At 39.1% G+C, this 13,986-nt stretch overlaps 1 protein-coding gene and 1 pseudogene across 1 annotated transcript in view; one reads left to right on the top strand and one right to left on the bottom strand.

Moving 5' to 3' along the window:
• LOC115305286 overlaps nucleotides 1-284 on the bottom strand; it is a 7,095-nt pseudogene extending 6,811 nt beyond the window's left edge.
• The window catches only part of AEBP2 (AE binding protein 2), a 60,616-nt gene continuing 46,732 nt past the window's right edge, over nucleotides 103-13,986 (top strand). The window contains exon 1 of the mRNA XM_029954676.1: nucleotides 103-944. Within this exon, the coding sequence (XP_029810536.1) occupies nucleotides 283-944 (662 nt within the window). The 5' untranslated portion in view covers nucleotides 103-282. The remainder of the gene's footprint in view (nucleotides 945-13,986) is intronic.

The raw sequence follows: 13,986 nt of genomic DNA, 5'->3' as shown, positions 1-13,986 counted from the left end.
GGGCGCGGGCGCGGGCGCGGGCGCGGAATCCGCGGCCCGGGGGAGGCGCTACCTCGTGCCGCCGCGCAGGCGCGCAACCGTCTCCGCGTGAGTGCGCGCAGTCGCGCGCCTGTCCCCGCGCGGGCTCCGTAGCGCGTGTGTAAGCTGACGCAGCTCGCGGGCCCTCCTCCTGCTCTGCAGCGGCGTCGGCGGAGTTTTGGGCGTTTGGGAGGGGGCGAGGGAGCTAGAGTCGGGAGAGGGAGGCGGCGGCGGCGGGGAGGAGGAGGAGGAGCAGGCGCCGCCATGGCCGCCGCTATCACCGACATGGCCGACCTGGAGGAGCTCTCTCGCCTGAGCCCTCTGCCCCCCGGCAGCCCTGGCCCGGCGGCGCGGGGCCGGGCTGAGCCCCCCGAGGAGGAGGAGGAGGAAGAGGAGGAGGAAGAGGAGGCCGAGGCCGAGGCGGTGGCTGTGCTGCTGTTGAACGGCGGCGGCGGTGGGGGCGGCGGTGGCGGCGGAGTGGGGGGCGGCGAGGCGGAGACGATGTCGGAGCCGAGCCCCGAGAGCGCCAGCCAGGCCGGGGAGGACGAAGACGAAGACGACGACGAGGAGGAGGAGGACGAGAGCAGCAGCAGCGGCGGAGGCGAGGAGGAGAGTAGCGCCGAGAGCCTGGTGGGCAGCAGCGGCGGGAGCAGCAGCGACGAGACGCGCTCGCTGAGCCCCGGCGCCGCCAGCAGCAGCAGCGGGGATGGGGACGGCAAGGAGGGCCTGGAGGAACCCAAGGGACCGCGGGGCAGCCAGGGCGGCGGCGGGGGCGGCAGCAGTAGCAGCAGCGTCGTCTCTAGTGGCGGCGACGAGGGCTACGGGACCGGGGGTGGCGGAAGCAGCGCGACCTCCGGGGGCCGGCGAGGCAGCTTGGAGATGTCGTCGGATGGGGAACCCCTGAGCCGCATGGACTCGGAGGACAGGTCAGTGCACTAAAGCGTTTGGCCTTCCCTTGCTCCTTTTGCACTCATGGGCCCCTCAGAGGGGGCCGAGGGGAGTTTTTGCTGAGATTCCCCCGGCTCCCCAAATCTTCGGCCCCTCCCTCAGGTTCTCAACTCGGAATTCTGTCCTGGTCGCCGCGCCCCTCTCGCTGCGGATAGCCGCTTCCAACTCTCGAACCGTTTCCCCCCCAACTCTCCTTTCCCCGCCCTCCTTCCCCTCGGCTCTACACTCTTTAAGAACCTGAGGACAGTTCGAACTCAGAAACAATCCTCAAAGTGGGCCCGGATCCCCTAGCAGGGCGTTCGGGGGCCTTGATGTACACACCTCAGTACCCAAGGTTAGCTTCATCCAACCGTGTTCGCGAACACTTGTCAGAACTATAATTGACAAGTGTTTTCCAACATGGCTGGTCTCGCCTGGATTTAACAGAACTTCCTTGTTCGGGGAGGAGACCCCCACTATCACTTTTCATTACTTACTAGGGAAAAGACTAGCCTTTTATATTGAATCAGTGCTTCTAAAGTTCCTCATATGTAGTCATTAATAGAGTCTCCTAACTGATTTTAGTAACTTCTATTTGTGATCGAATCTGGGAGAAAGTTTAGAACAAGTATAAATTCTTGTCAAAAGGAATAATGAATTGATGTCCTTTAAAGTAATTTTACAGAATCAAAGAGTTGGAATCATAATAAAATACAGTCTGGAAGGTAACACTCTTAGTATGTGATTTATAATCTTTATATAGTAATGCTTTAACATGAATGTCAATGATTGTAGAGGATAATGTTTAAAGTCATGTATTGGAGAGTTCGCTGAAGAAATTAACATTTTTTTAAAGCTTGTTAAAAATAACGTGGATACCAACAAAAATAAGCTTCTTTATTTCCAAGACATTAAAATTTATTGTATTAGTATGTTTCAGATGTTACTTTTGATCACTTTGAAAATGAATTGGTTTTTAATGTACTTTTTTAAACACGGAGAACCATACCATGTATGTTCTGCTTTTAAAGTATATTAGCATGTGTTTTGACCATCTACTAATGTTTTGACGAACAGAATTTTTAACAATCCAGATTGACTTGGCTTGAAAAGTTATAAGTATTTTAAAGTTCTAGGAATTCTGAGTGGTAACTGATAAAAAGACCATTTTAATTTATGTTTAATGTTATAAGGAATACCAAGCTCTAAATATTATGAAAATACAGCTTTAGATTCTGTTCGACATTTACTTTCATATCTAGTGAAGAAAAACATCTTGGATGGGCTAAAAGACTACAAAAAGTGTACTGAACTACATGGACATGGCAGGAAGGAGAATGTCTTCAAGACCACTGAAAATTGATGTGAACCACAGAATGAAGTATATGTTATTTACCGTTTTATTATATCCTCCTTCATTGGTACGAGTAGGCATTTGAAAGTTGACGTCCGTTTATACAGTTAGCATCTACCATAGTTCTTCCATTTATCTAGCACGTGCGGGCACACACATTTACTACTGCACAGTTTAAATATGTGTCTCATTCACACAACTCTTGTGCAAGATAGGTATTATTTTGACTTTCGTTTAACAAATGGAAGGAGCAAGTTGAGTGTCTTACTCAAAACAGTAAGTATAGACTGGAAGTGGTCGTAGAGTTGGATCTGAATAAAGCTTCTCAAGTCCCCTATTTCCACTTCACAAGAATTAAAATACTTACCCTTAAATAACAAGGTGTATGTGTCAGGATTTTTTTTTTTTTTAATATCTGCCTACTACATCCCTTTAGGAGATAATGGTTGGATGGTTGGTCAAGTAATTTTTCAGGAAGTGGAGTTTTGACTTCATATTTATAAGATACTCACTGGAATATCTAATTTTTACATCATATTTCAGAGTAAGGAGTAAGATACTAGTGCCACAAGTCCAAATAAGGTTCAGACCTGTTAATCAGACATACTTGCTTTTCTTCATACTTGAACGTAAGAGACTACAAAATATTGTAATCATTTTGCTGTTTCAGGGTCATAGGTTTATAACTTGTATGAAAAAGCTTTACTGGTGAAGCTGGTTATGATGGTCTTGAGAATCTTAATTCTGAAATGTCTCCTTGTTGCCTTTAAGGTTTTTTTTTTTTTTTATGAGTCATTTTAAATTTGGGAAGGAATCATTGTTCTTATGAACTGTCCTCCAGATTACGCTAATCTATGTGGATTTTATAAATTGATTTCATGGTAGGAGGTGTATATTTTCGTAACTGATGGAAAGATACGGTGGCTTTAGAGTGCTTTTAAGAAACTTGAGGCATTCTTATCAAAATGATTTTATCATCATTAGAATTTACTGTTTCTTTTAGAATGCCATTCAGTTTTTTTCCCAGTTTGAAATTAGATCATACTTTTGAGTTTATCTAGCATACTTTAGAATTTGTTGGAATATCTTAAATATTTTTAATTGTAAGTGCTTCTTTTTAAGAAACATTTAGATATAAAGACTTAGATATGAAAGCTCATTATCTAAGGTGTTAAGTCTACAAACATGTACTATAAGTGTTGTAGTGAAAAGTGACTGATTTATAAAATGAATAAATGACACTTGGTATAAAATCTGGTTATTTTCCCTGTGAGAAGGTTATTCGAAACCAGAGTAAGTGTATTATTAGTGTGTTTATTTTGATAAACTTAGGAAAAGAAATGTAATTTATTTCCTCTGGGGGAATATTGAGCTGTGCAAGAACACTAAAAACTAGTTTTTCTTTTACTTTGAACCTAAGCTTAAGTACTTTTAAAAAAATTACCACTTAAAAAAATTACCATCTTTTAAGTTAATTTAGAGGCTGGTGTTTAAATAGAATTTTAGAATTTAAAATGTCACTGAAGTTTTTTTAATTGACAAATTAATTCTAGCTGTTGAATCAGATTATACATTGAAAGTATTATCCATATAAGTGAATTGATAACTTTTTTTGTGTTTTTTAGTATATATGTCTGTCTATAAAATTTTTCAACTAGAATAGAAGCCATGACTAATTTTGAAGAAGCCAAGACCACTTTAGGCCACTTTTATCAGTCTTTCTGTGTAAGTCCAGATGTCAAGTGAAAGGGCATGTGTAAGGATGGGATGATAGGGAAGGGCCTGTCGTTTGAAACTTCATGATCAGGAAAGGCCCCAGGCCCTCACCATTTTGTGGATCAAAATTTGGAATCCCCACCTTATGGGTTGCAAACTTTCAGGTTTAACTAACATTGCTCCGATGCTGGCAAAATAGGCTTGTATTGCTCAGTTTCTCAGTAGTATGATTTGGAAGCTCTTACAATATAGAGGCTAAACAGTCATTCATTCTTTCATTCATTTATTTATTTATTTTGAATAGATAGCCCGAGCATGTTGTGGGGAGGGGCAAAAAGAGAGGGAGGGAGAGAGAATCCCAAGTAGGCTCCATAATGTCAGCCGAGAGCCTCATGTGGGTCTCTCTGTCTCTCTCGTGACCAACCATGAGATCATGAGATCATTTCCACTTGAGTGGAAATTAAGAGTTGGACACTTAACTGACCGAGCCACCCAGGCAACCCTAGAGGCTAAACTTTCAAATCATATTTATGCCAGAAGACTACCTGCTAAAGTTACCAAGGTTTATTTTTTAAATTTAAAAAATTTTTAAAAAATTTTAAATGTGTTTATTTATTATTGAGATAGAAAGAAACAGAGCATGAATGGGGGAGGCGCATAGAGAGAGGGAAACAGAATCCTAAGCAGTCTCCAGGCTCTGAGCTGTCAGCACGGAGCTCGACTCAGGGCTCAAACCCACCAACCGTGAGATCATGACCTAAGCTGAAGTTGGACGCTTAACTGACTAAGCCACACTGGTGTCCCAATTTACGAAGATTTATTAGGGATCTTTATGGTTGAGACAATACAGTACTTTTATGCAATTTTTACTCATACTTCATGATGGACTCCTTTTTAAAAATAAAAGGTTTAAGAGAGAGCTTGTTGCATTGGGGGGGGGGCGTGGGCGGAGAAAGAGAGAATCCCAAGTAGGTTCCATGCTGCCAGTGCAGAGGCCCAAAAGGCCTTGATCTTAAGAACCGTGAGATTGTGACCTGAGCCAAAATCAAGAGTCAGACGCTCAACCAGCTGAGCTACCCAGGTGCTCCCATGATAAACTCTTTTCAGTATTTACCTCTTCAACTCTGAAGCAGCTGCCCATAGGCTCTACAGTCGTTCTTTAAGCTACTTTTTAATTTGATTAAATTTGGGGAGAGGAGCTTTTAGTAGCTCTCAGTTTTCATTGATAACTTGTAACTCTCAGTTAAGGAAGGTATGGCTCTGTGCCAAAAACAAATGGTGAAGAAACTACAGATTCAGGATTGAATTTATGGAGAGATTCTTAGGGGTCATTTTACTTTTAAGAAACATAAAGACTACTCTGTTGAGTCAATTAGAGAATCCTATGTGTAAGTTGACTTACTAACCAAAAACAAGTATTTACTATGTGCAGGACTCTTTACTGAGTATTATAGAAGATGAGAAGAAAAAATGCTTCCCACTTTATCTGTCTTGCATATTGCTGTGAGACTTTTAATTCCAAGTTGTAGGTTTTGCTCTAGTTCCTAACACAATACTTCATTGGCTCTAATGTGAACAAAGTAAAATTTCACACCTTGCCATTTGTATTAGCTGTTTATTGCTGTATAATAAATTTGTTTCAGATTTAGCAACTTCAAGGAACAGAGTTTTATCACATGTGGTTTCTGGGAGTCAAGAGTGGATAGGCTTACTGGGTGGTTCTGGCTCAAGGTTTCATAAGGTTGCAGTGAAAATGTTGGCCAGCAGTGCAGTCATCTGAAGGCTTGACTGGGGCTAGAAATGTGCCTACAAGATGGCTCATGTATTGAAGCACCGGGCGGGCTGCTTCGGTTCCTCACCAAGTCAGGATCTGTGTGTCCTCCTGACACAGCAGCTGTTTTCTCTCAGAGTCGGTGATCTGAGAGAGCAGGAAGAAACCGCAAAGTCTTTTTATGACCTAAATATACCCGCTTATGTGTTATTCTTCCTGTGTTTTTATTTAGCAGATAAGTTTCTTCTATTTTTCTTTTCATTCATAAACTGTTACACAATAATTCTTTCAGATTTTTTTCACTAAGGCCACCTTTTAAATTTTAAAACCCATCAAAATGCCACAAGGAATCTTTTCCTGGTTTTCATTTCTTTTTCCTTATAGTTCCCACATATATAATTTTTGTCTCTTCATTCCCTACCAGCTTATGGTTCTCTTCTGTAGGTGGAGAGGTGTAGAATACTAAAGTATAAAGAGCAGGTAATCTGAGTTAAAGGACACAATTCAGATCTTTGTATTACTACCTATATAAAGACTTTTTAAGTAATATCTTTGAGTCTTAGCTTCTTGACTGTGAAAAAAAGTTTAGGTTTTATCGTGAATATAGTAGAGTCTTGTGAACTTTTCTGAAGAATCCATGCTATTTGAATGTCTGCTTCATCCTTTTTGTTGTACTATGGTATTTTTGAGAGCCAGCACAGTTTAGCTCATTTAGATCTTTATCATGTCTAACCACAGTATCTTGGATATGGTGAGTACTCAGTTATTAGAATTAAATTGAAATGGCAACAGTAGAATTTATATAAATAAAAGGAACCATAAACTGAGGACTAGGAATTAGTGCCTTTGGTTGGATTATTGTATTTTGGTATTGATAAATTTAAGGTTATGGGGTCAGTGTACTCCAATAAGGCCATTGAGGTCATATGCAAAATTTTATGTGTCTTTGAGAAGATGTCAACAGCTTCTATCAGCCTTTCAAAATATTTTAGTCTAAGTTAAGAACTACTTATTTAGGGGTGCCTGGCTGGCTCAGTAGAACATATGACTCTTGATCTCAGGGTTGAGTGCCAGGCCTGAGTTGGGAGTAGGGTTTACTAAAACAACAACAACAACAACAAAACCTCCTGCCAATTTAGAGGAGGTCCAGAGGTACATGATAAATGTTTAGTAAGTGATTGGACAATTTTGAAATTGTGAATTTTATAAAAAGCACTTTTTAATAAGTCAATATGAGTATGGAAAATCTGAAATGGATAGTCAGAGGGTTTTTTCCAAATCATTGTTAAGAAGCATTTATTGTATAAAAATGCTTAACGTTTTATTAAAGCTAAATGGAAAATTTGAAGTTAAGGAGGGAGAAAGTATAAGAGGAGTAGTGGTTTAAGTCTGCGATTTGAGTCAGAATGTGTGGTTTGAATTCTGGCTCTCACTTAAACTGGTGACTATGAGACAGTTATTTAAGTTATTTAACAGCTAACTATTACTCCAGGTTTCTCATCTGCAAAAGGGGGACACTGATAGTTAATTATCCTATAAGACTGTTATGGGGATTACATGTAGAGTATTTGGCACACAATTTAAGTGTTTACTGCATAATAGGCATTTATTCCACAGGTGTACACAGACACCCCCCCCCCCCATATGTGCCAGATAGTATTTTAGTTGCAGGGTACATAGTAGTGAGCAAAACAAAGCTCCTGACCTGATGAGGGGGGAGACAAACTGCACAAATAAACTAGAAATAGCTGGTAATGGTCTGTTGTTATGAAGCAGTATAGGATCTGAATGCTAAACAGTGCTAGGCCAGCTGTTAAATGTGTGGCAAGTATCTGTAAATGAGTGCTGCAGAAACTTGCAGAAGGATATGCCAGGTCAAATATTTCATTACAAAATCTGCATTTTAATCAGCTTTAACATGTATATTTTCAGTGGTTGACCTAAAAGACCTCAGTACTTTTTAATGGTTTTTAATATGTAAGTGAAGCTACTGACCTATTAGTAAAAGTCTTTCTAGTAACGGTAATGGATTTGCAGTGATCTAACCACATGTTGAGTTCATTTTTATGATGGATAGTTTGCATTTGTGAAAATAGTGGTTATATTTGCTTAGAACTAAATGAACAATTTTGGGGAATGGATCACAGGGATGGATGGGTGTTTTTAAAAAAATCACACTTTGAGCACTTACTCTAGTAGTTAGCATGGTACTCTGTTTAGTGGTAAGGAAGAAATGTGGTGGTGCCTTCTCAGATGCTTCATTTTTCTTTTTCTTTTCTTTTAAAGTAGGCTCTGTTCCCAATGTGGTACATGAACTCACTACCCTGAGATTAAGAGTCCCGTGTTCTACGGACTGAGCCAGCCAGGCGCCCCAGAAACTTAGTTTTTAATGAGAAGACCAAAAAGATGATTCCATTGTTTCTAGTTTTTCTGTAAAATTGTGTGACACAGTACATTAAAATAAAATTTGGAGAGTATGGGTGTCAGTGATTAAAGTTTTGGTGGGGAGGGGGCTCAGTTTTAGGGTTAGGTGAGTTATGAGAAATTTTTAGGAAGCCTAAATGAAATATAGAAAGGAAAGAGCCCACCATGTTCAGGAGATTATTCTGCCTAGATCAGAGGATTTACATTCGGACTGAGAAATAAGAATGGCTAAAGTGGAAATTTGCATGTCAACCCAGATGTGGGCATTTTGTCAAGTGTAGGTTTGTCAGTCAGATTCTTTTTCCTGCCCCCAAAGTCTTTGTCAGTCCTAGTCACATTCAGATCTTATCTTAAACATTTTCTCAGGCAAACTATTCCTGATTCTATGTTAGACACATTGCTAGCATCCCCAAGTTCTTCATTGACCTTGATAACTATTTGAGTATTATTTATCATTTATCTATCTTGGTAGAGTGTAGTGCTCCCTGAGAAAATAGGAGTTGTGTCTCTTGATCTATTCACAGCACCTGGCACAGTGCCTGATGCTTACTTTAGGTATTCTTTTTTTTTTTTTTGAAGATTTTATTTATTAAAAATATTTTTATTTTTCTTTATTTTAGAGAGAGAGTGCAAGGGTGGTGGGGGCAGGGAGAGCAGCAGAGGGAGAGAGAATCCCAAGTAGGCTGTACCCTGAACAGTTCCCTAACCCTGTGATCATGACCTGAGCCCAAATCAAGAGTTAGATGCCCAACTGATTTAGCCACCCAGGTGCTCTAAGATTTTATTTTTAAGTAATCTCTACACCTAACTTGGATCAAATTTATATAACCCTGAGATCAAGAGTCACATGCTCTACTGACTGAGGCAGCCAAACACCCCTTAGGTATTCTTAAATGTATTTTGGATGAATGATGAAACTCCTGTGTTACTGGAAAATGTGGCAAAGGTAGGAAATTTTGGGAGCTGGGAGACCAATTAGGAAGTAGTAGCAATAGTACAGGTGTGACTGAAGAGATTTGAGCTGGGTAGAAGTAGGAAAAGTCATGCTTGGGAAACTAAATCAAAGGAAAGAAAAACTAATTTCCTGAATAGCCTGTAAGAAAAATATTGTTATTATTTCTGAGTAAAAAGCTTTTTTCTTGAGGATTTCATTGGAACAATAGCTTGCTTATTTTTCCAATCATATCCAGCACTAAAAATAACTAAAGGAAAAGTTGGGTAGTGAAAGAGCATGAACCTTAAGTTAGAAGGAATTATAATTTAACTTCTTAGAAGTTGTTTCCTTGCCTGTAAAATATAGTATCTTAGTGTGGTGATTAAATGAGATGGAATATGTAAAGGTCCTAGGGCTCTATTTAATTCAGAGTCATTTATCCTTCCCTTTCTCATGCATAAAGAAGTGGAAAGGAAACTCTGGTGAACATAAGTAATTGAAATTATAGCACTGGCTTCACTAGAGACTGCTTGTAATCATTTCATTCCTTTGAACTTCAGATTCGTTTTTTTAAAGTGAGGGTTTATTTTTATTTTTTAATGTTTATTTATTTTTGAGAGCAGAGAGAGAGCGCAAGCAGGTGAGGGGCAGAGAGAGAACGAGACACAGATCAGAAGCAGGCTTGAGGCTCTGAGCTATCAGCACAGAGCCTGACGCGGGACTCAAACCCACGGACCGTGACATCATGACCTGAGCTGAAGTCGAGCGCTCAACCGACTGAGCCACCCACGCGCCCCCAAAGTGAGGGTTTAAACAACATAAAATAATTTGGAGCTCAAATGTCATGATTCAGATGTAGACTTAGCAAATACTCGATTTTATCCTTTAGGCAAACCCAAAATACTGCAAGCATGGCTTTGCTTTATCCAGGATCTCAAAGATACTTTGAATAGGTTATTCTGGGTTCAAAAATAATTAATGGTGTTGAATTGAAATATCAATTTGTGTTTGTCTTGCCTAGGCTGTAACATTTTTTAAGAATTAAAATCTGGTTCTATTTATTTTTATACTTCCTTTATATACCAGCTGCACTCACTCACCAGTTGCACTGCCTATATTCAGAACTCAGTGATTGATTGAATTTAACTGAATATGGATATACTTGATACACATTTCTTCTTTCTCACTGTCATGACTGTAAGAGATAAGGAGGACTGTTTTGTGCCTTATATCTTCCCCCCAAATCTTTTTATTTATTTTTTAAATTTAAGTAATCTCTACACCCAGTGTGGGGCTTGAACTCATGACCCCAAGATTGAGTCGCTTGCTCTTCTGACTGAGGCACCAGGCATCCCTTCTCCCAATTCTTAGCAGCATATGTGGAAACAGTATTTGAGAAAACTGTGATTTTTTAAAATTATTTATTTTTTTATTTTTGAATTATTTAGAAAGTAGACTTCCCATATTTTGCTTCACAATAAAAAGTAAATGTGTATATTATTTTAGGAGAAAACTGCAATTGTCGACTTTGCTTACAAATCTGAGACTCTTGAGCTTATTGAAAGGCTTTTATGAAGTTCAGTTCACTGCATCCTCACAAACTGCTAATGAGGCGAGAAAGCACAGACATTATAACTTGCCCAGAGTTACGCAGCTCCTTGAGAATGCAGGCAGTCCTGGCTCTGGATGTGGTCTTAGATACTATACTGCCTAAGTGGCTCTCATAATCAACCTGGGCAGGGAGGTTTAATTAAAATAGTATTAAGTCAGTGACTATTTTAAATTTCAACCTCTCTCTTTTGCAAAGAATAACTTAAGTATTTCAGTTCATTTACATTTCTGGGCCTCATTCTCATTTGTAATTATTATATAGCCAATATCTCTTTTAAGACTATGAAATATAAAAGTTGATTTTTAAATGCTGTAGTTACTTAGTCTTTAGGGGAATAGAGAGTCTTTACTGGCATTTTATTTCTTTAATTTTAATGCTCTTCAAAGCCCCTGTCTTTCTGGTTTTCATTTATGTTTCAAAATTCTAGAAAGATGAAGTGTTACTAGTTAGAGAAAAACAGGGATTCTACTTATTTTATTATTATTATTATTTTTAATGCTTTTTTATTTATTTTGGAGAGACAGAGACAGCATGAGCACGGGAGGGTCAGAAAGAGAGGGAGATAGAGAATCTGAAGCAGGCTCCAGGCTCTGAGCTGTCAGCACAGAGCCCGACGCGGGGCTCGAACCCATGAACCATGAGATCATGACCTGAGCCCAAGTCGGACACCCAACCAACTGAGCCACCCAGGCGCCCTGAAATCGGGGATTTTAGAAGGGTATTTGTATTTCTCAATTAATACATTTACTAGTTCATTTCTAAATTATAAAATTTTTGTCATTACTTTTTTAAATGTTCTGAGAGTAGATGAATCAGCTGTGGATTTTTTTAGTGCTTTAAATTCATATTGGCAGTCATTGGAACATGTCTTTTGAGGTATTGAGGACTACTGTGAGTATTTTGTCAGAAATGTGCGTAGTGAATCATCTGATAAAATCACTTTTATGATTTAAAACTAACAAGAAAAAAACAAACCAAGTAATGATTGCTTCATAGCAGATTTTTTTACATACTGTCTTTGCATATAGACATTTTCCTGGAAATCTTAAGAAGGTAAAAGATAACTCCTTATAATGTAATTACATTGAAATAGAATGTTTCTAGTATTACAGTGTTTTTGAAGATAATTTCTTGCTGATCTTAAAACTGTGTGAAAAATGTGGGTGGAGTAATCTTTAAGAGCAATAGACTAGAAATGAGAAGGAAATTTAAAATGACGTGCACAGTGCATAGTAGTGATATAAGAATGCAACCTACTTGTTTTCCATAGGCTATATTTCATCATTGTTGCATAAAGTCCCTTTTGACCAATTTAGTGAATGCTGCTGGGTCTTAGGGAAAAAAATCTTTTGTTTTTATTCAGAGAAATAATTGTAGGGATGGAGAGTAGTCTTTTTCTTGATTAGAAAAACCCATTTTAGCTTTTTAAATTACAGTGATAATAGCTTGTAATTACAGTAACAATAGTAATAATAATATCTTGGTTTTGGCTAATGATTTTTAGTGTGTCTCCAATTAATTTTTATGATTATCTCAGTTTGACAAAGCCATATATTTTTCTTGCCTTAAAAATGCTACTTAAATTTGTCAGTAAAAGTATGTGAGCATTTACTGTGTGCAAGGTGCTATACTACCTAGATTTAGGAGTTTACTCAAAATGAGAGGCTTATAGGTGATTCATAATACAAATCAGCCAGATCATAAGGAAGCAGAATTCTTTCCACTTAGGCGAGTAGGGAAGGCCTTAGGGAAATGTGACTTGAGCATATGTAACACATGTAATAAAACAAGCATTGTCTTTACTTCTTTTTTCTTTCTTTTTCTTTTTTTTCCTAATTGCTATTTTTTCTGATTGCTTCTGAGTTTAAAGATCTAAAAGCCTGTGGTACCATAGCAGTTTGGAAGACAAAGGCGGGCAACCTTACAGAAATCTGATGTGATCTAAATCCTTAATCCCATTTACAACCTATTTCATAATTTATTATTCTTTTAAAAACATGTTTTTAGTGTTTACTTTTGAGAAAGAAAGACAGTGCAAGCAGGGAAGGGGTAGAGAGAGAGGGAGACACAGAATCTGAAGCAGGCTTCAGGCTCTGAGCTGTCAGCACAGAGCCCAATGCGGGGCTCAAATCCACAAACTGTGAGATGAAGACCTGAGCTGAAGTTGGATGCTTAACTGACTGAGCCACCCAGGTGACCCTGTTAGTTGTTCTTGATAAAGAAAAATGAAAATGACCTCCTCTTTGTCTCTAGACAAGTTAATATTTGGAGTTGGATTTTATGTTGACATTTTTAGACTCCTGTTTTAGTGGCCTAAGTTTGGGGCAAGTTCTACCTGAGGATAGGGTTGCTTTCTATGACTTTTAATTACCTTTTTTTTTTTTTAATGAAACAAATTGACTTGTAGGAATCAAATTTAATAGTTTATCTTGTTAGCAAAGCTATCTATCTGCCTAAATGAGTCAATTTATATGTAAGTGTTAAATTTATCCTTTGCTCTAGGTGTACAAAAGCAAGGAAACAACTTCTTGTGTGTGCACACCAAGTGAAACCAAGTATCAGTTATTTTGATGTATGATATGGGTTGTATTTCAGTATTTCTCAAATCTGTGATTTACTCAGATTTTTCTTTTGTATAAGTCTGGCAATTAAGTTTGGCATTAGTGTTTTATATTTGGGCAAGTCACACAATTCTGTGCCTCAGTCTGCTTTATCTGTTAAGATTAGGATGCTACTTATGGCACCTACCTGATATGGTTGTTGTAAACATTAAACGAGTTACTACATGTCAGACATTCTTCTAGTTACTATGGTTGCATGACAACATTTAATGGCTTAAAACAATCATTTTGCTTACAAATCTAAGATCTGAGTAGGGCTGGGTACGGTTAGATCATTCCTGCTCCACTTGGTATCAGCTTAGACAGCATAAAGGATGGAGACTACATACAGTCCCCAGACAACTCCCTCACCCACTGACATTGTCTGACATGTGTGGTGCCTGGGCTAAGACTGAAACAGCTGGGACTCCTGGTATCTGTCCCTAGCTCCGTGTACTTTTTTCTTAGGAGCTCTTCAGCATGGCGGCTTCAGGGGAACCAGATTTTTTTTTTACACTGTAGCTCTGGGCTTCCACCAAGGTGTGTGTCCTGAGAGTCAGCTGGAATCTGTAGTATTTATTGCCTTTTATGACCTTATCTTGGAAGTCTTGCAGGGTCACTTTTGCAGTA

This window comes from Suricata suricatta, chromosome 10 (genome assembly GCF_006229205.1).
Source record: "Suricata suricatta isolate VVHF042 chromosome 10, meerkat_22Aug2017_6uvM2_HiC, whole genome shotgun sequence".
NCBI lineage: Eukaryota > Metazoa > Chordata > Mammalia > Carnivora > Herpestidae > Suricata > Suricata suricatta.
The sequence above is the reverse complement of the archived record's forward strand: the minus strand, read 5'-3'. Positions and strand labels throughout refer to the sequence as shown.